The sequence below is a fragment of the Sander lucioperca genome, chromosome 14, assembly GCF_008315115.2.
Source record: "Sander lucioperca isolate FBNREF2018 chromosome 14, SLUC_FBN_1.2, whole genome shotgun sequence".
NCBI classification, from domain to species: Eukaryota; Metazoa; Chordata; class Actinopteri; order Perciformes; family Percidae; genus Sander; species Sander lucioperca.
In genome coordinates, this window is record NC_050186.1 from 1682115 (window position 1) to 1708772 (window position 26658).

The 26658-nt window shown below is 39.9% G+C and overlaps 1 protein-coding gene across 4 annotated transcripts in view; it reads right to left on the reverse strand.

The window, feature by feature from the left end:
* Positions 1-26658, reverse strand: part of fibcd1 (fibrinogen C domain containing 1) — a 141444-nt gene that overhangs the window by 54797 nt on the left and 59989 nt on the right. For 3 of the 4 annotated variants that reach the window (XR_004894970.1, XM_035991203.1, XM_031317770.2), the window contains exons 2-5: positions 22683-22766; positions 17201-17680; positions 9219-9378; positions 3233-3369 (exon numbers count right to left, since the gene is read on the reverse strand). Coding sequence is in view for 3 of the 4 variants with exons in the window: in XM_035991203.1 (XP_035847096.1) it covers positions 3233-3369; positions 9219-9378; positions 17201-17680; positions 22683-22766 (861 nt within the window). In the remaining variant the exon portion in view is untranslated. The remainder of the gene's footprint in view (positions 1-3232; positions 3370-9218; positions 9379-17200; positions 17681-22682; positions 22767-26658) is intronic. The other variant, XM_031317771.2, reaches the window with a different exon arrangement.

Below are 26658 nucleotides of genomic sequence, written 5' to 3' on the forward strand. Positions count from 1 at the left end.
AGCATTATGGAAAATAGTTTCTTTGATAACAGAAAACGTTTGCCTTTTGCAATAGCTGATGGCCTCTGATGGATTTTTTGGGAGATTTTCTTAGAACTAAAGCAAACATCGTCAGGCATCGTGAAAATGAACCACAAACCCTGCATGTGCACCCACACATTAACATAACCACACATGCAAAACAAGTGTATAAAGATCTAGACATGACAACATTTGAACAGCTATCATCCCAAAGGTAATCCCTGACTGATGCTACAGTTCTGCTGATCATCTAAATCTAGAGGGTATCTTCCTGTCACCCTTACTTAAAACTGTTGCATATCCCAGAAGCTTCCTAAGGGCTACCTTTTTTACTGCAAATAAAATTTAACAGATTATATTGCAGACTACATCTAAATTAATGCATTTCAGAGTATAGAGGAAAAGAATAAAATAGCTGTTCCCTTATTCTGTTTTTTATATCTGTATGTTTCACTTTCTCTCTCTCCACATCAGATTCTGATGCTTTTATTGGGCCCGCTCTTCTTTATGTCTTCTAAGTCGGACTCTTTCCTCCCCTCTTTTCCCTCCCTCTTCTAAGTAACCTGCTCATCTCTCAGTCTGTCCGCAGCAGCCTCTGAAACAGTGCTACAGTATGTCAAAGTATGCTAATGAGGTGGCGGCATATGGCTCATTCCTTATTTAAGCTCAGCCGTCAGACAGACAGTAAGCCACTCAACTCACCAAGCACCTCGTCTCACTACACTACCTGCCCCTGTTGGATCACACCACGCCGATCTCTTAATGAGCCTCAAGCGTTATTACAATCAGATCAACACACAAGGCAGGACCAGTAACTGCGATGTTATCACTTCAATCTGATCAATGTAAATCCTGTTATTGACAATATGCAAAGAGCCGTTGTTTAGCACTTGTACATTGTGTGAAAAGGGAGAGAAGCCAAAAGGCATGATCACACTCACAAGCTATTTCACACACACTTTGGCGCAAGTACACACTTTTGACACACACACACACACACACACACACACACACACACACACACACACAGTCTGGTATGTAGCTCTATTCCATCATGCTGTGCTAAGCACTCTGTCACTCTGACAGTCTCGTTTTATTTGATGATAGGAAGGTACGACCTTGCCTATCTCACACTGTTAGTCACCGATCTACAAGCGCACACACATACACAAACAATTTACAGTCATGACTTGAGCTGAAGTTTGATATGTGGTTGTAGTGGCAGCAGGGGCGTAGAACAAGGCCCTGTAGAAAGGCATTTTCTATGGGCCCCTCCCCGCATCTACAGCAATTCATTCTAGCATTGTTATGGGCCTTCCTCACATAAGAGTCCTGTGTACTCAGTCCCATTTCCACTCCAAGTCCAACACCCAAATGGCAGTGTAATATAAAGTAGGCATAATTGGATGAGTGCATATTAACTTTTCTATGCTTCTTCTTAGTATAAGCATAATTTTTACACTTTTACAATTCTTATTTTGTAGAAGCATTAAAGGTAGCACTAGAGTTAAAAGTTCAGAATAGTAGAAATCACAGACAAATACATTTGCATGTGTATGCAGCCAAAGATTGCTACATTAGCAGAGCTGTTTATCATTGTTATTGAAAAATGTAGAGATTTTTACACCTTTATAAAATTTTCACACATTCAAGGGAGGAAGCCTTAACATGTCCATCCTAAGTAGTTTTAAAATATCCATGAAAACGATGTCAACAAGACAGCATTACATCCATATGCTGAAAGAAGATGGCAGATTTTACAAAAAAAAAAAAAAAACTAAATGCACTTCACCTTGCCTGACATGAAAGAGACAGACATTAATTCCATAACAATTCATTGTACAGATCAATTCCTGAAAACTTTTGGACAGATTCCAAAATCAGCACCTGGATGCATCATAACCTGTTAAAACAGTTTAGTTGTGATGGATTTATGTAGCTGAAATTTCAAACTGTTTAAATGTTATGAGGCCTTAGTTCTCTATTAAGAACGGCTCTTCTTTCCCAAAGGACTGCTACAGTATATTTCAGAACAAAGAGAAATAAATGGCTCCAACCTGTAAGATGGTGTGTGTGTGTGTGTGTGTGTGTGTGTGTGTGTGTGTGTGTGTGTGTGTGTGTGTGTGTGCGTGTGTGTGTGTGTGTGTTCACAGTAAAACCCATCTAAACCACACTTCCAAATATAACTTCAAACAGCTCAGTGTCAATGTTTGTTCACCTCATCTCATTCCCAAAAGACACAGCGCTTCCAGTATACAGTCTCACTTAAACAACTATGATTACTTTAGCAAGGCCAGACAACAGACAAATGTTTGATCAAGGAAAGAAACACACACTTAAAGAAACTCTCTGTATCCTTTGTCTGGCTACATTTTAAGGATCCAAAATCCTCCAAAAAAAAAAAAAAAAAAATAGTATTACATAGAGACAAGAATGCATGATTTACAAAACCGAAACATAGGTCAGACATGCGCTACATGTCATGGAAAGAGTTTCTTGTTTTTGAGTTTGAAGCACAATGACACTTGGTTTGCACATATAAAATGAGCTGGCTGTACATTTCTATATTTTAAGCCATCCCATCTTTATATCAGGAAAGACATCTCAGCATCGGCACATATATTAGATTTCTGTGATTTTGTTATGTTATGTGATCAGTTGTCACGGTAACAGGTTTATTCATTTTCCTTTCAGCACTCTACCTGATGACATTCTCACTTAGATGTGACTAATAAGTATTATGCTTTCTAAATGAAAAATAGAACATAAAAAAATACAATGGACTGATTTCAAACAGGTCCACATGAAACCTGTGCTTAAGTTCTCCTCGCTCTTCTGTGATAACATTTTGATGAGACTTTTTTGGATTGATACATGAGATTCCTAAGGCAGTACAACTGTAATCACAGCAGGTGCCCAGAAAACACTGTACAGACCTCTTGTACGGCATGACTTTGATTTGAATGGAACCAATGTTGCAGTTAGAAAGATTCATGCTCAGTGAGTTATTGAGTACATTTCTAAAAGCAGACATAGTGAAAAGGCCTTCAGTTCCCTTCTGTTCCCGTTTTCATTTTCATCTTGATTATAACCGTGGTGAAAACATAGCGACTGAGTGAATGCTTTTATTTTAGGTAGAGAGACATACAGCATATGAGCTTTGTGTGTGTGTGTCAACTGTAAAACGTGTATGTGTTTTCCTCTGACTCACCGTCCATCCTCCTCCGTCTGTGGTCATGTCACAGTAGACCTGGAAGCCTGCCGGGTGGTGAACAGGAAACACAGAGTAGATGCCGTCCTCTCTTTGACCACCGTTGTACAGATCACCGCAGTCACGGGGACGCGAGCCTAGGGAGAGGTGAAAGTAGGGAGACATGAAGTAAATTAGGTCCGATATGGCTTGCAAAAGGGAAAGATTGCTTGGAGCGTAAAGTGAACTCAGTAATAAAGAGAAGATGAGGATACATGATGAGGATAAGATGAGATAACACTTGAGATGAGGGTCACACTGTCCTCTGTCTACAGCCAGGCAAAGAGAGGCACACAAGTACAGTAAACATGGAGGAGCAGAGCTGTTCTGGTTCTATGTTGTGAAGTCATCCTGTCAAAATGAGGCCTCACAGTGTTGGCTTACTCAATTATTTTCTTTAAAAGGATAAAAAGAGCAAGGTGAAGGCAGACAATGACTGTGTGGAGAGGGAAGACACAGAAAAGATGGTGGGATTGATGGGGAGGGGTGAGAGATAACACAACGAAGTCTATGTGCGGCAAAGATAAAAACGTAGAAAAACACGGGGCGCAAGTAGGTCGAAATGAAGACAGAAAGGCACGAGAGTGGAGCGCGGACCTGATGCCATAGAGAAGACGCAGATATATAGCACAGCAATAGATTTGAGATAAGCCGTGGACACACGAAAAACAAGAAAAAAGTCATTATGGAATTCGGAGAGGAAGAAGTATGGCTTAGTGATTAGATATATACATTTGAGTGATACGACACAGATAAAGAGACAGGAAGAGTGGAGAGTATATAACAGACAGAAATGGAATTCAGGAAAAGTTAGTGCAGAGAAAAAGAGACAGCGACAGGGAGCATGTAATGTATACAGCAGAGCAGCAGCACCCTTGTCTGTGACTGAGAAACCCGTTTTACACAGGGGATACAAAATCTATTCCCCAGGAAGCAGGAGAGGAACTCTGTGATAAGGACAATGTCATAGATTATGCATGCCAGCCTCCGCAGGGTCAAACCCCGTAGTTAAAAACAGCGAGGAGAGCTCTTGAAAAGGCCATACAAGGTTTTTTTTACAGTCCCTACATGATATGGAATGTTTGGTCTCCCCGAAGATTTTCCATTTCTCCGTGTAAGCCTTGACTACTGAGCTCCGACTTTCATCATCATCATCACACATGAATGGTAACATTTCCCAGTTCTTCTTTTCGTTACAGGGAACTGAAGCTGTCTGGGTTTCATGGGACATTAAAAAAAGAGACTATCATCATTATTTAAGAATTTGTACAATTTGTACGTATAACAACGGCTTTCAAAGTTTTTCAGTTTAATGATCCCTTACTGCAGAGACTTTTTTTCTTCCAAGGACCCCCCTCATGATCATACTAATACTCCAGGTCCACTTTAGCCTTGCAACTTTGTTCGCACATAATTTAACATAGATTTTTGGGCTGGTGTGGGCTAAAATATATTCACATTCCACATTCCAGTGACATGTTACCTATCTAAAGTCTTAACAGTTTCTGGTCATCGTCCACCCTTCCTGTTGTCTGTTTTAACCATTGTTGATTATGGTGAAATTAATTTTTTCTTACTGTCAACAAAACCCATGAACAGAGCAAAGACAACAATGTGCGTCTCTCAATACTTTGTAAAAGTCTGAACTGCCTTCCTAAAGCACAGTAGTTTTGTAGCAAATGTGACTCAAACAGGAGGATAATTCTTTGGGCATTTTAGCCTGCAAACTTTAGACAGGACAGTAGACAGGAAAGGGGTAGAGAGAGGGGGAAGACATGCAGCAAATGGCCGCAGGTCAGACTAGAACCCTGAGCCGCTGCGTCAAGGACTGAGCCTCTGCATATGGGCGCCTGCTCTACCAGGTGAGCTACCTATGCGCCCCTAGACATTCATTTCTAATGATGTGTGTATAATTTGTGCGTATGTGTGCACATGCTAGTGCGTGTGTTAGCAGTAGGAAAGGACCTGTTTTGAATCTCATGTGTTTGCAACAAAATACTTTGCATAAACCCTTCAAAGTAAGTCGCTCCGACATCGCAGGCGCTGCATAGTAGGAACTGAACTCATTTAAATGTACCCTGCCCTCACATTTCCAGCCATTATAGTTGTTCCCAACCATGCATATGTCCTGGAACTAACTTTCTATTTATGTTTTGTCTTTCTTTTGTTTTAAAAAAGCAATTCTCGTAAAACTGAATAATTAATGTGGCAGCAAAAAAATAATAACAATAAAGAAATCTACCAAATGTCCAGCCAATACTTGCACTTGTGTGCTTACTGCTGACAATAGAAATAGGCTTTAACTTGTTAACCTTTTCAGTAGTGAAAGCCACTGTGCAACATTACAGCAAAGTCAGGCAGCCCATAAACTGAAAAGTAGGACTTCTATGGTGGTTTTGTACAACTCAGACACCCTGCTACAGTCAGACCTGAGAAGGGCTTCACTGCTGTCAGGTTTGGATTCATATAACTTTGAAAATCCGATATGCTCTTATGGGAATCCAATGCAAACAGTACAGAGATGAGTACTTCAAATACCCACAGGCACAGTGGGACAGACAGGCAGTCAAAGATATTCATGGTTGTGCCCCAATCCTAAACACATACTGCATGCACACAGCCGTAAAGAGACATAAAATATTTTTAAAAAATGTGCTGTTGAGTATATGTGCATAGTTTTTTTTATATTTATTCGTCTATTGTGCCTTATAAGAATTGTGTAGACTTAATCTCAAAGACAGGGGGTTAACATGCTTACAAAGAATCTTGCACAGTAAACCTTGCACAGTGAATTTGTGAAGCGCTATCCATGGTACTGAACCTTGGTGCTGGTTGGTCAATTATTCTGAATGTTGTGCGGCTTTACTCCTGACATTTACATAGCTTTAGGACATCTATGTTTCATATAGGTCAATGTGAAGCTCTTTGTGGACATTTACATGGAACATACCAGAATTTCAAGTAGCGATCAATTATAAATGAAAATATTCCATTATACCCTATTGGTATTGTCATGGCAAAATAGTTATTATAGGCTACATGGGATCCAATTTCTTAAGTATTTATTTTAATTAGCTCCTGGCTCTATATAAAAGGCAAAATCTACAAATTGAGCCACACAGGGGAGAATAACAGCTATTTCCCTTAATATTAGGCTGTTATTTTCGCCTCTCTTGCCTGTACAGAATACAGTATAATGTAAAGTACAGGAATGGGTATATTTGCTTTCAAATTAAATGCTTCTTTCTGTATGCTATCATCCCTTGCAGACAGCATACAGAAATGCACGCAATTCTTATATAAAAAGATAGATAAAGTAAACAAGGATATATTTATTCTCCCAAATTCTCTCTTATCAATGTCACAAATAATAGTATTTCCAAGCATTCAGCAAGTGTATCCCACAGTCCAGTGTGCTGTCGCTAAATCTGCTTTTTACGATAGCTAATGAGTAGGTCTGCATATTTCAGTAACCCCATATCCCCAAAAAGACAAAATAGTTTTTTTTCATCCCAATAATTTATGCACATTTTATTTTGTTTTAAGAGTAAAAAAAAAAAATGTATAACTCATTGGTTGGTTTAGTAAACTTCTTTCATATACATTTGTTAAAAATGGGCTCATGTAGGAAAAATATTAATAATGAGCTGTCAGAAATGCCTGACAGAAAGCTGACTGAACTGGACACTTCTTTCCTGGAGTGTCGGTGTGAAATAACGACAACGGCCTAAATGAGCCGTACTCCAGCAGTGACAACAGGGCTCATTACAACCTTATACTGGCTGCTGACTTTACCCTGTAAGTTTTACAGGAATAGATTTTGAAAACACACATAGCTCATACATAATCATCTCTTATTATGAACACTTTACCAGACTTTTTCCCTATTAACATAATAAGACAAATGCATGTATAATCTAATACAAGCAAAACAAAACAGTGATGCTACAGTATGTGACGCTGTCATGGGGCCGAGGGAACCAGAGGGTCCTTGGTTCAAGTCCCCAAGAACAGAGTGTGGACTAGTAGCTGGAGAGGTGCCATTTTGCCTCCTGGGAGTTGATGAAGTGCCCTTAAGCAAGGTACCAAACTACCCCACTGCTCGGGACATCTTTGCATACATAACGTATAGTTCCTGTTTGTGCATGTGTGTATTTGGGCCTGTGTGTGTGAATATACGTATATAACAACAGAGTGAACAACCCTTGCAGGATTAATAAAGAACCTAACGTATAATAGCTACCTGCTGCTTGCATCATATTGTGAGTTGTTCTTGTAATTGTGTTCTCATACAACGTGCATACAGCTCATAAATGCAGCTCATAAATTAACTAATGATTGCCTTCGCAATGGGAAACAGTGTTTCCGTCTCTGTCGCTGTTATCATTAATATAGAGCCAGAAGACAACAAATTAAAATAATGCTCGAAGAAATTATTCCACAATTGAGTTTTAATACCTGCTGTGAAATAACAATTCTGCTAACATCTAAGGAACAATCGCTCTACCAATTAATTTATAATCTATTGCCACCCACGATTCTGGTATATTTCAAGTAATGTTTACTGATTGCTTCCGAAAATCTGGTTAAGGCATGACAATTCTGGTAGGCGATATCAGGCGTAGAACTGTGTGAAACAGATGGCTGAACCGCCAGTGAAAAAGTTCAGCACCATGGACAGAGCTTCAACCAGTCAATCCACACTGGCCTATGAAAACCACACATCTCAGGCAGTTTTTTCAGCTTTTTCAAATAATTTAGTAGTTTTTTTTTAATAGTTTACTTAGATTAAGGAGTTTTTCCAACGCATAAAGGACCACTTAATTTGTCAGTTTATCTAAAAAAAAATTCAAAATCATCAAAATTGGAGAGATGTGATTTCCATTGGACAGAAACGCTATGTTCATTTTTGATGTAACGGTTTGGTTGGTCTTTATCTGACTTTAGGTAGACTTGAGATAAAATCGTGCATTACTAAAGTAGTACAAATATAATTATTTATTTAATATAGAATACAATATTAGAAAAATCATAGTTCCGTTTGAAAATGTGTCTATTGTCACACTTCTTAACCCAGAAGATCCACTGATATTTAAAACACAAGTGTAAAGTTACTCAAAAAAACAAAAACATTTCAGATTAATGTTAAAATGCATCAACATCATCAGGCACAGGTAAGAATTTTAGAACACAACAGCTGATAGCAGGTGTGCAAGCTAATTGCTCAGTTGCATCAATTAGGCTGATGATGTCACCGGCTAACAGTTTGTAAAATAGGATATTAATAAAACACCCAATGCATCATGTGAAGCACTTCTATTCCTTAGAGCAAAAGTAAAAGTACATGCCTGTTCCCTCGTGTTTGCAGATTTATGAGACATCGTTCACATTCTCCTGTTGTGAACACTCTTTCGTACTGTGCTATTATATGCTGAATCCTAGGCTACCTATGCACGGGAAATCCAACAGGGGAATGCAATCGGGTATACTGTGCCGGGTTAAAAGCCTTCCAATGGGATGATGCCTCTGGCCATTCTCTGCCTCTCAGCAACACGGCCCGGTGGACATGCAAGTCATTTCTCATGTACAGTAAAAAATTCCACATCTCTACCAAGGCCAGTGGATAGTGTGGATGAGATGTGGCCCAGGGAAACATACTGATATCCCCAGGAGAGGTTGAGTTGAATGAATATGTGGCAAGATGGATGACAGCCCACACTGGAATATAATTTTATAGAATAGTGCAGTCGGGCTGACAGAGGATGGGATCACAACACGGAGCAGAATACAGTGGCAGAAGGTCACACATTTAGGTAGCCAGTGAAGTCTGAATAATATATACAGAGACAGAGGGACAAATTGAATACCAGACAGACAAATCTACAAAGAAAGACTCCAATCTTGCTAGACAGGTACAGATAGTCAAGCCACGCCTCATTTCTCTTACCATTGGCGCAGCCCTTGAAACGAGCCCCTCTGACTGGTGCCCTCTGCAAGTCAGCCTTGACACGCGCCTTCAGGCCCACATTCTCCTTCTGCATGGCGTTAAGCGCATCACTCACTGAGTTCACTACCTTCACCATGTTGATTTGACTGTCTGACAGCAGCTGTAAAACACAGACAAATTAGTTACATTTATTAAAACAAAATCATTTTACAAAGAACTACAAGCTGTGTGTGCTTTAATATTACTTCCGACCATTTCCAAGTGTTTAAAACCGTCCAGAGAGTGTCAGTGATTTCCTTTTATTTCACTACATTATAAAAAATCAGACGTGTGGAACTTTCTTAGAGTTAGAATCCTTAAGATTTTGATTATATCAAACCAATTTTTGATGCTATTTATGGCTGGTATTTATTAGACTATAGCCATTAGATCCATAGTCCACAATTTCTGCGCTTGATTAAAATGGAAAACAATGCATGCACATAAAATGTAATTTCTGTATAACTTATGTAATGACATAATTTGAAAGAGCAGAACAGCCAGTTCCTAGGCATTTAAAAGAGAAACATATTTGCATCGGTACTGGTAAAGTGATAAAAAGAAGACATATAAAGACATTTTCATCATGGCCGAACATCTAAGGAAATACATGGGCTGCTAGTCTTCTTCAGTTGTATTTCTCACAGTGTAGCTGCTCAAAGTATGTTTCTTGCCCCCAGTCATTTGGAACGGAAATCTGAGACTTGTGTTGTTAAGAACTTCTTAACGCTATCACCAGTAAGCACAGGTGTCGCCAAATCAACCAGAACAGAGAGCTTATGGATTATAGCTTTAAGATAAGCAATCCAAAACATTCTTTTCCTTTGATTTTGTCAGAGTTACATCACAATCGCATAGTTGCACCTGCAAAGAGGGACTTAAGATATTCGCCCTTTAGAGTGCTCAGGGATGATCCACCATCTGACATTCTAGAGTGCAGCGCCAAATCTTTATAATGTGAGAAGTGAACAAGTTCATTCGATCTATCTCATTATGTCCATGTTTACGTAATGTATGTCTTCTGGATTGTGGTGGTAGCGCTTTTCAGCAACAAACTCAGATGTCGGAGCATCCTTGAACGTACCAGCAAGGACAGTTTTCACAGTAGTTTCAACTGCATGTCCATGAGATGACAATTTGACTTTGAAAAAATAAGTTGAGGGGGGGAAAAAGTTGTGCATATTGAAAATGAAAACCAAAGGCTGCCTCGAGGGAGAGTAAGTCTATCTAAAAAGTTTTGGTTTGGTAGGCTACTTAATTTGTAGTTAATGGGCTAAATCATACAGTATATCACCACTGGAACAGTAAAGTCCTTTAGGGACCTTTAGAAAAACAAAAGTGCAAAGACTGCCCTGTGTAGCAAAGACGCCACATGGTACCCTATCCCATAATGCACCCTGGTGAATGCTGTAAAATAGAAAGGGCCCTGTGGGAAGGATGGTGATGAATGTATGTGCTAGGCCTTGCAGAGAGCAGAGTAACCTCCCTGATCTGCTGTGATCACTTTCTTACCTGCAGCCCTTTATACGCTGTTCATTGCCAAAAGGTCGTTTTCACATATTGCCCTAGTTGGCCAACACCTACAGTATGCGCAGCCAGATGTTGTGCCCCATATGTATACACACACACTATACCTTTGCAGGTATGAAACTTCCTTATGCACACACACTCTCTCTCTCTCTCTTCTTTCGTCTTCCTTCACACTCTCTCTCATCCACATACACACATGCACACTCAGACCTGCAGTGCTGAAAGTCATATATACTGTACAGGGTTCAGGGTCTTCTATCAAAAAAACCCTGTTTGCCTTTCCCTGGTCTCAATAACTACTGTATGCAACACACCTCTGAGGCACAACAAGCTGCACTGCAATCATATTACATGGGCACTGGGGCTTAACCCACACACACAGTCATAAACAACACCACCACATTTTAGGCACCCACATGCAAGTGAAAAGACCACACACACACACACACACACACACACACACACACACACACACAGTGCTCAGCAGCTAGCCAGGATACAGCTGAGAAAACTGGGCTAACTGCTTTGTCTTTGTGTGGAGGGGTAAAGCAAAGTGGCTTTATTTTACAGAAGATTTTAAAAAGGCTATAACATGTTTGATAGATGAGTTTGCCTCCAAGTGTTGTGTACTTCCAGTGTTGTATTTTCTTCATTGTGTACACGGCATGTTTGTTTTTTGTGTGTGTGTGTTCAAAGAGAGAGACAAAAGCAGACAAGTGTCTGCGGTCTTAATTTTAAGCCTTGACTGACACATCAATTAGGATCCTGATGTAATTAGCTCTCATTAGGCAGCCTTTCCATTGGCTCACAAAATCAGTCACACCACAGCACTTAACACAGGGAGCTTTGTTTGTAAGTCAAGCTTTAAACACAATATGTGGCAGACTCATGAAAGGCGTCCTTTTTAAATCTCAACATGATTCACACAATAATGTGTGATGCACCAGCACTAAAAACAAAATCAAGCTTTACTACAGCGTTACTGTAGTTTAAATCCAGTTTTGTTCAATCCATCTAAATTTACATTAATCATTATTGAATTATTTTGTCAAAACACACAACAGGTGGGCTGTTGTTGGCCTCAATCAGATGTCTCATACGGCAGAGACAATTCCCTGTGGGGTAAAGTCACGGAACAGAGAGGTGTTGCAAATAACGTAATTCAGCCACCATCTGCCAAATACCACATCTTCACCTCACAGACAGCGGCTGTCCAGTCAACTGGAGCCTGAAAGTGCAAATGGGAGAAGTGAAGAGGAGCCCATCAAGAAGTCGCCCACGCTTTCCTCCTAACTGGTGTAGCTCTTACAAGTTGAAAATAATGTAAACCCTTGAGCACATTTAAACGATTCCATGCCTTCACTTATAAATCAAGGCAACCAATATGTTTAAAAATGTACTGAGAAAACTTCTAACAACTGTACTTTGCTGGACACCTATCAATCAGTGCTGTGAGAGGACTGCTAAACACACTTCATAATGATGCTCTGTGAATGCTGAATGATGCGGTTTTTGTTCCTTCAGAAATCCCCCTTTAACTGAAAATTTCCCAAGAATCTTACAGCACTGAGTATAAGAACTTGTTTCTTAGTCACAATCCGAATATTGTAAAAATTACTTCTCAGAGGCTCAAAGGCATCCTACTAAAGCTGGAACAATTAATCAAGTTTGTTCGATTAGTCCATCGGCAAATAATTAATCTACAACTAACTTTATAATTGTATATAATTCATGTATTGTTTCAGTCATTTTCAAGCAAAATTATCCTGTTTCAAGTGTGAAGATTTCTTATTTTCTCTGTGTGATATCATTGTAAAGTGAATGTCGTTGGGTTTTGAACTTTTCGTAGGCAAAGCAACCAAATGAGTCATCTTGCGCTCTGAGAACTAGTGATGGGTATTTTTTATTCACTATTTTTTGACAAAACGAATAATTTATGAATCAAGAAAATATCCACCAGATCAATCGATAATGAAAATCTTCATAACCTGCAGCCCTGCATCCTACAAGAGCGCAGATCCCGGACGGAAAAAAATCCTGCCAAATGCTAAGATATGAAAAATATATTATTATATAAGATGATATCAACATCAGATGTCCACAGGATACAGCCACACTGATTGTTTACCCCATCCTTTGGTACAGTGTTGCTCTTTGGCAGCCATGTAGCTCCCAGCCACCTTTTCCTCCCACGTCAGGCATTTCAGAGAGATCTGGATATTTTTCATCTTTTGGCAGCTTTGTTCATCTGACTCCACCTCCTCCTCAAGAGCAACTGTATGGCTAATTATTTTCCCTTTGTGTTGTTTGACTGATGTCAATAAGCTACAGCTGGAGCTTTTTTCCAAAGAAAAATGCACATTTAGAATCCAGAAAGTACACTAAAGATACCTAGTACTTCATGTAAATACTTGTCTTAAGTTACTGTATGAAAGTGTCACAGAATGCTAATCTAACCTCTGCCTCACTGACTGTATTTATCTTGTTAAACAGAAACCATAAATCATAGACATATGAGGCCTCTGAAGCAAAGAAACAATAAATAAAGGATTATCCCGATGATGGACAGAACATTAAAGGGAATGTTTAAATAGAAATCTGATTGATATCACACAGAGAGCCTCTGGTCTTTGATAAGGCTTTTGGTGAAAGTCCACTAGCTGTGCAATTAAATCAGTATTAATGTAACAAAGTGGTGGAATAGCCCTTTAATGTCTGTGTGCACTTGGCCAGAAGTCTCTCTAAAGCGAGAGTCCTTCATCAATACGTACGGTTTTCCATTTTTGTCTCCTATGTGTGGTCACAGTTTTGGCATATATATATATATATATATATAAAAAAAATTGTACCACTTACACATCTTGTTTAGTTTCCATAATACCATTATATTTAAGAAAAACATTTCCAAAATGTATATTGCAGTGAATAATAAGCAATCTCTAAAGGATATTGTTAATGTTCTAGGCAAATAGCATTTTGTTTTTATATTTTTTTTCTGTACATTCTGTGATAACATATATTTTTAAGTGCCTTTGTACTAAAAATAGAACTATATTTACATTGTTCTGTGTTGTTCTGACAGTGGTTTGGACCCTCTAAAAACACTGATCTGTATTGCTTTGAAGCTGTATCTTTAGAGCTTCCTATTTACTTAATTGAATTAGGTTTCCACATGTTATGACTTGTGAATGTGACTTTTTATCATTATCCACTCTTATTGAGGTTGTGAAGTTATTTGTATCACATCCCTGGCTGACATACTGCACCAAGCACTCTGAATTTTACTTTTCCAACTCCTCAAACAACTTTGTGTTGACCAGAATGAACATCTTGAGGCAATATGGTTTTCTATTATAGAGCAGCAGAGGCTCGCCCCTAGATCTTTAGCAGAGGTTGTGGGTGTCACTTGCCCAAAACATTAATATTCCACAGGCACATAATTCGGTTTAAACTGTAACCTGTGGTTCAAGGAAATCAGTAAGTCATGCTCTTCCTTGCAGCCTTGCAGTTTTTTGCAGTCAGACGTGCAAAACTGAACGTCAAGTCAGTTGAATATGTGAACTAGATTTTATGTCCGTAGGACTTCTGCTTTCGGTATTCTAGCACTTCTAATTTTTATTTTTTTTATGCTGAAGGGGTGCATTAGTGCAGGTCACAAAACCCCCAGGTAATGGGCATTATACGTGGTTGCCTACACTGCATGTGCAGGGCTGTCAATGCTGGTCAGAGTAAAAAAAATACAGTAACAACTTGAATGTAATTCATTTCCCTGACAAACTTTTGCACTTGTTACAATGAGAAGGATCGGTGGAGACAGTAACCTGAGTGACATCCAGGAGACTGTAATGAAAACACTTCTTAAGATTTGAAAGTATGCACCACAGAAATGTGAGAAGAATGTTAGAGTGGAAGTACTTTGGGACTTGAGTAATTTGGATTTTGTGTTTAAAATTCTACTGAATTTACATAAACTGTGATCCTGAAGTTGGGCTCCCTTTACTTCATTAGTTTTCTACAAGTGATGACTACAGAGAGGTGGTTTGGTAGGATAGCTGTGTGTGTGTGTTTGTGTGCGTTTATTCCTTATTGATTTTTCTTTTTAGAGAATTGCTTTTATTCATATTAATTAAATGTAAACACATTTTCTGACAGTATTCAATCCGGCCCATGAAATCATAGCACAGACAGCACTAATGAAAGTACTCAATAATGCTGATTAAAGTGCTTAGTCACTTCAGGTTGTATCTAGAAATCATGGGCTTTGTTGTTGCCATTTAGCAATCGTGAATCTGAAGGAGTCAAGCCATGAAGAGCACCCGAATGTTCAACTCATAGGCCTCTAATATTCAGGGGTAACTTAAGGAGGAAGACATATACTTCCAGTATCATGAGTTTTGCACCTTGTTCGTCACTCTGAAACCTAACCATCAGTTAAATGTTTTGTTAGCTTCAAGGTTCAAAATTAACTTCTTGTCCACCAGCCAAATAGCTAGTGAATGTTCAAATGTTACCAGCCACTCAATAGACCACCATTGTTTTTGGCTGGTGAATGAAGCAAATCTACCAGCCACTTGCATATTTTACCAGCATTTGGCTGGTAAATGTTACAAATTTTGAACCCTGGTTAGTTTTCTAAATTGTACTGACCCCATCAGTGTGGTTTATTTGAGTGCAAATGTGTACCGTTTCTATCTAAGGCTGCAAGCAGACAGTGTGAAAAATGAATAGGTCGGTTTGTGAAAAATCAAAAAACACATAGCTCCTGAACCAACTGCAATCAGATTCTCCTACTTATCTCCTCAGATGCATGTGAAAGGGTTTCTCTCTATATGGCAGGGTGAAACTGTTCTACAGGGGGCTGTGGTGCACTGCACACAGAGCCAATACTAACACTGGCACAGTCAGCTCTGTGTCATCGTATAAATCAGAAGTCCTGGCTACAGGTGGTCCATAGATCACACAGTCACACCATGGTGTCAGACAGAAACTGCGGATGTGCACACCACATGCCTTGACTCAAAAGAGAAAATCAATCACCCAGTGTCGGTGCTGCCAGCACCACCTCCACTTAGCCCTAGTGCCCACTACGCTGTGCCACCTACACCACATTAACAGCAGTAGGGACAGACCCTCTTTCTGCCTCCACTGCACTGCCAATCAGCACCCATGGTTCCTTAGCCCACAGAGGCAGCACAAATCAATCCAGTGAGTTTTTGAGTGATATCTAAACAATGTTGAACCCTGAGCTACAGAGATCTGGCTTAAAGAAAGGATTGGCCAAAGCAGAATGCATTCAGTTGTTTGAGATGTATGGCTGGGAGCTATGAAATCAATTTACTGCAGAACAGAGAGACTGAGCCTGATGGGCCACAATTAAAAGAGCATGTAGTGTGAAGATTTTCCACACACATTTAAGAAAATACATCGTCAATAAATCAATGCAGACGGAGCGAAACTAAAGGGGGGTCTAATCATGTTTCCGTCCAATGTGGAGTCTGTCTTGGACATCTAGGGAAATGATATGCTTTCTTATTGAATTAATGTGTAAGTTGTTCTGTTTCTTGAATCGTGATGGCCATTTCTTCCCCTGTGACCTCATCTTCAAACACTAGACTGAGTGAGTTCTACTCAGTTGAACATGAAGCCCATTTGCACTTTAATCTAGCCGTTATTGAGCTTGTACAGTGTAAAAAGAAAAGAGAAAGTTGACATTGGATTAATGAATAATAGTGTTTTGATTTTGCAGTCAGCAAAAGGAAGGAACTTGTCTTCAAGTCTAATGAGCGGTCACACATCTCAAGGTGGTTTCACAATCAATACATATTGATAAGTGTTTCACAATCCAGTCCTTGAGCACCTCTGTACAGTACTTAACATCATGAGAAGTGAGTCTTGCACACTGGATTCAGTTCATCTGTTTTTACTGCACAACCAATTACCCTTATGTTCAATCATTAAAAGAAAGAAAGAAAAACATGTTGCAGTTTTTCTTCACAAAATATTTAGTTATGGCAAAAGACTATTCTGCAAATTATTGGTACATGACTTTTTTCTTTCTCAAGCCACAGTTCAGCATCTAAATAGCTAGTAATCATGTGAGCACCATTCATGGTTATGTGCCAGAATGGGACAAAAATGGGAAATAATTCATGCGCAACATACCAGATCATTTAAGGCACATGGATTTTTTAAACACTTGACTATAATTGAAGTAGTACATTACACTACTTTATCAGGACAAGGATGCTAGGGCTTCTGAAAATTCAATAATTAACGTATAGAATCTTAAAAAAAAACCACCATCTTTATCTTTTGTGTTATATTGTGCCTTAATTACCACTCTAACCTTGGCGATTCTCTATGACCTTACGATAACATTGCATGTCCACTGTGTCTCTGTGTGTGTATCTCACCTGTATGAGGCGTCCCTGCTCCGTCTGCAGTGTGTTGAGGTCTTGCCCCAGGCTGCCCTGCCCCCTGCGTAAGGATTCATAGTCCATTTTCAGTTGCCCCGCGTGGGCTGACAGCTTGGCCACCTCCTCAGCCAGACTGACAAGAAGAGCCCGATCCTGGCCTTTCACGGACTTCAGGTCAGAGTCGTGGTCAGTTAGTGAGTGGAGCAGTGACGTCTGCACACCCTCCAGGCGCAAAAAGTTACTGTTGTAGTCGGGACAGTTTGGGTCGATGAAGATGTTGATACGAGAGCCATCGCCTCTCTCAACGGTGACCAGGGCATTGGCTTCATCCTGATTGGTCGAGATGTGGGGTAGGCCATCAGACATGGGTGGGGCTTGGTAGTGATTCATAAAAAGGATGGTGCCAGTTACAGTGACAGCCAGCAAAACAGCCACGAAGAGCAGGATAGTGCAGAGCAGGTAGCTGCAGCTCATCCTCTGTAAGTAGGAAGAAAGAGGTAAGGAAGAAGGAAGGGAAGAAAATAAGGAAGGAAAGAAGAAAAAAGGTAGGTGTTAGAACACAGTTGCTAGAACACCAAATGCAAAAATCCTGCCTTATTCAAAAAGAAATGAGTTTCATCCATCATTGGGGATATTTTGAATGACAGGTGGTCAGTACTCAGCAATATAAACATATTCACATCTGTCCAAATGTAGTTTTGAATGATTTATGTGGCAACATAATGTGGATTCCTGCCAGTGCTCTCTCAAAATTCTCTAAAACTCCCTGTATGTCATCAGAGTGGTGCAGCAGAGGGAGGAGACACCTCTAGTCAAGGCACTGATGTTCCATCTTTCAATGTCAGAGACAGGAAAGAAAACAATATAAACCTGAAACAATAGTAGCCAGAAAGAGAAAGTATAACAAAAGAGACTCAGACAGCCTATATAGTTTAAATGAATGAACAGAGAGTAGAATCCTCTTAGAGGAAAAAAAAAGGCAGACCTCTACCAGTAACACGGTCTCCATTAACTGGACAATACTGTAAAGACCTTTACAACTTTTATGATCTGGCTCCCTTTCCCCACTCAGGTCAAAAGAACTAGCAATGGATAGGAGAGAGCATTAGTGCCCCTTATTAACAATGCCTGGCTCCCCCATATCTTCCTCCAAATGAATCAGCAACTGATCTCTTACTGATCTTTTTTTCTTTACTGGAGGATGTTTTTCTGTAAGAATATGTGGGCAGGTGTGTGGAAGTGTGCGTTTGTTGCTGTATGTGGAACTGTGAGTGAGTGCAAGCTCATTAATATGTAAATTGGCTGCACAAGCACACTGAAGTCCACTAATAGACAGCTAATGGTCTGCTTTACGATAGAGGTTTATGGTTTCTTTAATGTGGAGAAAATCAATTGTGTTGTCCAGGAAAAACTGCTATCCACTGTGTTTGCCCACAGTAAAGAAGTTGTAACTCCCCCAACAACTTGTCCATGTGGGGGCCAACATATGGGATCACTGTGTGGTTCCTAATTATTAGCCCACATAGCATTGAGGTCTGAGGATGATTTATTACATGGGCCTTAATTGTAACCTTCCTTTATCCAATCATGAGCCAACGTAAATGTACACAAAAGGGGTTTATATGGAGCCTGAGGATGGTTTTCTCACATGGGCCCCATTTGTAACCCCCTGGCTTTATTAACAACTCACATGGGCAGATCCATATGGGGCCTGGAGCCAGCGAGCACATTTTTCAAGGCCTGGTGAGTCCCTGCTGGAATGTTATGCTGCACAAAAGAAGATTTTAGCTGTAATTTAAAAAATCTAACCCACAACACAAACAAAAAGCAAGCATTGACTAATGCAATATATGCATTTGGTAGATTATTGCATTTAAGAAAAAAAAATGTATCTGGGTAATAGCTGAGAAGACAAGCTGCTTTACCAATCTACACAAAAATACATGATTCCTTTATTCTGGAGGGGAACAAACCCATTTTTGAGACGGTGATTGCAAAATGACTACTTTCATCACATATTACATGTATTGTTGATTTCTTTCTGTTTTTACTCCTGTAATTTATTTAAAATATATTAAAATATATTTGGTTGGATCTACTAAGTACATTGATTAAACTAATGCATTATTGCTTTTCTGCAGGGGCAAACTTTACTGTGGCCGCTGTTTTCTATTCAGTCACTGAAATGTGCCTGTAGGCTCTATTTGTCCAAATGGGTTGGAAACTGTGGATGCATACACACATTATTTTCACACAGCCCTTTCTGCCAAATACTTTTAACAGACAAGCAAGCACCATGCACATATTGCAAATGGAAAAATTGGATTACTTTGTCAGAACCTACCCACTTCTTCCTGTTTTTTCCCCACCACAAATACATCATCAAAGAAAAGAGCTCCAGGGAAGTATTGCCGAATGTAAAAAAAAATATTTTTAACATCTAACTTAAGATGTAGACCCAGACGGCATGATGAAATTTCTCTCTGCATGTCAAAAAGTGTTTTTAGTTTTCCCCCCTCTGTTTGTTTGAGTGTACGTGCAGTTAAGTGATTACTCTATGACTGGGCTTGGCTGTGGCAGGGTGTCTGTGCTGTACATAATGTGTATAATGGCCTTTCGCTAAACAATGGCTGCAGCGTAACATCAGAACAGTCTCACTGAGCTCTATCGCCAGCGGGCCAAGACATCAGTGGAAACCATCATGGGCACTGCACTAAATATTCATTGCTAGCATACTGATTGTTAACTTAACATAGAGAAGATATACGGTGGCACCTGTTATGCCGAGAGCGACACACACACACACACACACACACACACACACACACACACACAGAGCTGACGGATACCTACACACATACACATACAGCAGCAGTGAATGTAATGAAACCTTTCGCAGATGTACCGTGTACAGGCACATAATGATGTCCCCAGATGTGAACCTCTTAATAAGGCACAACGTATTAGTAGTTTCTGATAGTTTAAGGCAGGGATCTTCAGCGTTGTTTAAGCCAAGGACCCCTTAACTGAACGAGAGATGGATCAGGGACCCCCTACTACATATATTGTATAACATGAAGTTCCATATTAATCTGGTCCTACAATAACTTTTAGGGCAGCCTAAACCATTTATAGATACTTTTTTTTGCATAGAAGAATAAGCTATATAAATAGCCTAATAATTGTTGGCATAATTTTATAAATCTTGTTTTAATGTTAAACACACATGTGGAACAGTCAATCCTTTGGGATGAACTGTATCTGTGGATGGCTACCTTAGTGACTACATTACCTATTGGCCAGTAAGCCTATCATCAGTGGGGATTTATATTTGCTAATAATATGTTGGAATCATGTTAAGACTTTTTAATTTTTGAAAAAACTTTCAAAAATTAACAATAATTTGGAGGCCCCCCTGCAGTGACTCTGAGGACCCCCTAGGGGTCCCGGACCCCCTGCTGAAGATCCCTGTTTTAAGGTACAAATTTGTACCAATAACGCAGCCTAAAATGAACTAAACTAACTAAAGTCAGTTAAGGTAGCTTGAGCTAGATTGATTGTTGGGGCGCTGGGGAAAATGCACACAGCTAAAATACTGCTTATGGGTAGGGGCACTAAAAATGGACTTGCAAGAAAAGGTCCCACTGACCCAGCGACAAGCTTGGTTCAATTCTACTCTACATTTGTTCTGAGGTCAGGCTGACATCAGAGGGAATGACTTGAAGAAAAAAAATGTCAATGACAATGAGAAGTGGAGCTTAGCTGCTACCATATTTGTTTTTTCAATGGTCACAAAAAAAAAGGCCACCTGCTTCATGACCCAACGGAATACACAATCTTTCAATTCAGTTCAAGAGTCGCAGTCGGGTAATGACAGTGAGAATGGTGCGCAGGTAGCCTCTAAACACTGGAAACAATTCTTTTGTAAATGAGTCTCTCAATCCACAGCAGGAGCCCTTTCTGTAATGAGTGGCTGACTTTCAGATCCTCTCCTGCCTCTACTCATGCCAAACCATGGGATTTGAGAGGACAACAGGGGAATGCTGATGGATAGATAGAAAAGGAGAGGCAAAGAATGAATTCTTCTCTATTTAAATGATGTCCTCCCACGCAGGAACATTGGCAGACAGTTCTTGGACGATAGGATTTGTCTGCTCATTAGATAAGCAGGAAACCAGCAGTCTTGCAAGATCTCTCCCTTGCCGTCTTTCTTCCCTTCAAACACAAATATATACACACACATATAATGTATGCTGTCACTGATGTATACACAGGAAGCATTTCACATTGATGCTACCAACTATAATACACAGAAAGGCACAAACATCTTCAAATGCTAAATTAGCACATATAGGCATAGCAAACCTAATGCACACACTTACAGTTCTACAGTTTTCTTCTTCCGTTAACATTCTGCCATGCACTCAAGCTCCTTTTCCTGTTTCAGCCATGATCACTCGACGAGTTGAAAGAATCTGCAGAGCCTAATCCTGTCTAATGCTTGTGCATTTTGTGTACTTGAGCTGAGGTTGTGCCATCGCTGCTGTGCGGTGGCAAAATGTAATGTGTAATAATCCTTCACACTGCCATCACCAAAGCAGGGAGAAAACGGATTGTGATGAAAATCGTCGTCAATGATACCAAATCCCCTCCACAGGTGAGCAAATTACTATTCATAGTATGCCAAGGTTTTTACTGGAAGGTGGTGGAATATATAATTACAAAAAGACAAACGGTATATAACTGAAGCAATGGAGAGATTTTGTATACAGGACACTGCTTTTTATCAAGTTCACTCTTCCACTTTTGTTCAATGTTTGCTGGAACCTATACCAACCTACAACATCCAGTTTGACAGTTGTTTCAATAAAATAAAAAAAATAAAAAAATAAAAATATATATATATATATAATAGTAATAATAATAATAATAATAGATTCATTGAATAGATGATCAACAAAAAAATGATCAGTGACAATTTGTATAATCAATTAATCGTCAAGCGAAAATGCCAAAAAAGCCATGGTTCTAGCTTCTCAGATGTGAATATTTGTTGGGTGTCTCAGTCGTCTATGATATTAAATTGACTATCTTTGGGCTTTGGGTTGTTGGTCAGATCAAATAAGCCATTAGAAGATGTCACCTTGGGCTCTGGACTATTATGATACCATACAATTAAATGCACAAATAATCAGCAGATTAAATAAAGAGTAAAAATAGTTGTTAGTTGCAAATGAATAAGTTGATTCACAGTATTCCCAGTCAGAGAAAAGGATATTTTAAATGATCATCTATATTTCAAAATAAACCGTTGAAATAGTTTTCAACAGTATGACGTATTAATTACACTAAAGCCCCTAATCACTAATTATGTAACTCTGATATAACCCATAAAACAAAAGCGTGTGTTGATGTTTGCGTGCATGCGTATCTGCCTGCGTGTGCATGTACACAGCACGTTGTAGTGACAGGGCCTTACCTTGGCTGGGGTCTCCCTGGCAGTTTCTGAGTCTGACCAGCGATGTTTGAGCTGGGAGGAGCTGGGCACACACTCACAGAACGTCTGCATGAGACAAACAGACAGGGCCACCAGTGTTGACGTTTGTTCATGTCACATGTGCAATCAAGCATGCAAGCACATGCACACACACACACACACACACACACACACATGCATGCACAAATACACAGAGAAACAAAGGTTTTGTATCTGTATTTAAATAACATAAAAATGTAAATAGTGGGCGCAGCCCATTTTCTATGCCAAAGCCCTCAAATCTAATATTTAATCATTGTTAAGAGATACATGGTGCTGGTTCTGATAAACTACCACCTAAACACATAACTTCCCACTCCCACAGACAGATCTGAACATGCACCTGTACATCTCAAAGGTATCACTGAATTCAAGTTTATGACAGGCTCAATGAGTCTTCTGAGAGATGGCTTTGCAAGATCCTCAGAACACAGAGTTTCCTCCTACACCAAATACGATAGAGAAAAAAAAAAGGAAAAGGAAATGTTCATTGCATGTGAGTGGGTACAGCATGTGTGTAGAAGCAAGCATTCACATATGAAGGTGAAGGTGAATGTAGGAGTGTGTATACAATATCTGTAACAATTACATGCTTTAGTATATGTGCCTTTTGTGCTTGTATGCATCTGGGAGTAGTTCTAGCCACTGCACAGATAAAAGCGGAGTAATTATGAAAGTGGAGGCTTTCTAACTGCTCCATGAGAGCACGTTGTTCCGTGACCGTAAAGCCCGCTGCTTCCACTGTGGAATTGCTCAATTAGCCTGGGACAATAACGCCGACACAAACACACACACACACACACACACACACGTGGGCACACATGCAGACACAAATGCCTACTTAAGAACGGATGCAGCAAACATTAGCAATTAATGTATCCGAATGTGTTCTCTATCCAAGCGTGGTGTTATAAAATTGTCTGTGTGTGAATGTACGTGACTGAGACTAAATCTGCTCTTTACCCTGTTACGACACTGTACGTTTTAATACCATCAACAGGAGTGTCTTAGCATGCTCATTTTCAGGTTCATATTTGTATTTTGGGTTTTTACAAGACCATGTTTACATTCTTTCATGTTAAAAAAAACCACATTTTTCTCATACTGTGTCTGAATATACCAGTATTCTTCACCCTCCATTTTAGCGCCTGTCTCTTTAAGCCACCCTCCCGAAAAGTCCAGTCTGAGCCTGCATGTGACATAAAAAGTGGAGCCAAATCTGAATGGCTTGTTGAATCACATGCTTTCTGATCTAGACAGCCCACAAAAAAATGACTGGGTTGTCTTATTTCACAGTTTGTGGTTTGGTAGGCACTCCAGATACGCAAATGTATCAAATGTATGCACAAGCACTGAAAAAGTGTTTTTTTTCATGTCACCTTTAAAGCTGCATAAATCAATTTTAACCACTAGGGGGCAGAAAAACATCAAAAACAAGCTCAATTTGGCGGCGATTTAGACCCTGTTTAACTTGGTTTTATAGCCAACCCAGTGCTGTAGTACTCAAGACCCGTCTCAAGACCACTTTTTGAATGTCTCAGTCTTGTCTCGGAATCAACAGCATTTTTTACTCAGTCTCGTCTCGGTCTCGCATAGAGAAGACTCAGGATTTTATTTCAAGACCGGTCAAGACCACAACTGCAGGGATATCACTAAATTGCCTGTGCATTGTCTAATTTTATGTGTTAACGTCATTACTGTGATTGGATGTAAAACGTCCTGCTACAAATGCAACCAATAACTTGACTCATTTCCAATTTGAAATTTGTAACCTTTTCTCACCACCCCCTTAACATGCTCTCCCAAGAAAGTGAATGCGGGAGACAGGAGAAGATCTGGCTGTCTAGCACTGGTCTGGTCTTTGTCTTGACTCGGTCTCGCCCTGCCTTGGTCTTGGTCTTGACTTGAGATGCATTTTTAAACCAAGTTTAAACAGGGTCTAACAATGGCTTGGTTAACAATTCAGCAAACCTTGCCTACTTTCACATTCAGCAGACATAGAGTAGCGTTCGTTTGGGGTCATGTTTATGTCTACCTGACACAATGAAGGTTCAATATTCACTCTCCTTTTACCGCTGTTTCAGTCTCTAACAACGCTTGAGAAAAATATCTGGCTTTTTAGCCGTAATCGCTCAGCTTTCTTCAGTAGCCACTTTTGTCTGATAGCCATTTGTTGCTGGCAGGTGAGTTTATCAGAGCTTTTTTATGTGAAAACAACTGCCTACGGGGGGCTAATGAGAGCAGCTTAGACACAGCTACACAATAATTGCGTAGGCCTTGACAAAAAATGTGAGTTTAAAGAGGCTTAAAAGCTCCTTGGAGCTGTAGAGTTGGGTGGTAATTATCTCTGATTTCAGCAGGTGTGAGTGACTCCTTTCACAGTGGGGTCATGTGAATCAATGTTAATATCAAAAATATAGCAGGTTTAACTACAGACATGCACATGTGTGTGTAAGTGTGTGTACACGCATGCAGTTGTGTAGCAATGTTGGTCTTTGTGTATGTTTTGGCAGTTGTCACTGAGTGGGAATTGCTGTGTACGCAGCTCACACAGACATTGTTATGATGGCTGACCAATAGTTCACCTCTTTGCTCTAAGCATTCTTTTCCAATGTGTATGACAGCAAGAGAGGGGGAAAAAAAGAAGGCAGCAATAGAGAAACAAGTAAAGGCGGGAATGAGAAAGAGATGGAGGGAGATTTGGGAGAGATGTGCTGAATTCTAATGAGCAGCCTTAGGGTCAGCAATAGAAATTGGTCTGTTCTGCCAAAAACATCGCAGTGGTCTGTGCTTGCAGTATACAGAGGAGCTACAGAGCTCCCATTACTGAATAAACACAGACTCTACAGTGATACGCCTTACAAACTAACAAGTCAGCTACACAGTAAAGTAAATTAGAATGAATTTGTATGTTACCACAAATAAAAATAGGTGTGCATTTTATGCTGTTGCCAAATTCACAGGTGCGTGTGTGCACCAATACAGATGTTGACACAAAGGTATACTTAAGCTTCATTGCAGGAGATAGAAAAACATGCACTCACGTATGGACCTGTGCACAGAACAGAACAAAGGTTGTGTGTTGCAGCTGCAACCCACTCAGATCCCTGACTGTCTTCCCATTACACTGAGCAGCACGTATCAGTTCCCCCTTGCCTGCTAATGCTCACATTGGGGTTCTTTGCTGCCTTTGTACTAAACGTGTACACGCACACACACACACACACACACCTGTGGGGCTTCTTATTGGTCCCGGTGTGGGCATGACTGCTTGGCAGTGTTTGTCTAGTCCTAATCTGACTCCACAAGCTCCACCAACGGAAAGGATTTACACTTAATAGAATATTTGGGCTTTTTATTGGTTGAACCTTACATGGAGAATCCTATCTGATGGGCCACGTTTTAGAAGACAAGAAGGGCTCAGACTTAATCTCGGTGTGACTGAACGTGTACGTGCACTCTTTTAGAATGAGCGTGCCTTCTTGTTTGCATGAATGTTTGCGAGGACATATATCTTCAAGGCAAGAATCCCAGCAGTTGTCTAAGAATGTTTGGATTGTTTGAACGTGTTGTTCTTGGAATATACTTGCTCACTTTGCTGAATACCTTTGTGTGTGTGTGTGTGTGTGTGTGTGTGTGTGTGTGTGTGTGTGTGTGTGTGAGAGAGAGAGTGAGGGACTTTAGCAAGGTGTGTTTAAACCTCACTGCTCACTAAGCCGATGAAGTGGAAGAGGCTTTGCATATAACTTGTGGGCTTACTAATCATTTAACGGGACTTGCATACTGCTAAATGAAGGGACTGAGACTGACAGAATAATGGAAAAAAGGGGGAGCAGAATAAATAGCAAGGACATTATGTGCACAGTTCAGGAGATTATCTTTCTAAGTATATATTGTCTGATATGAACTGTAGATATTG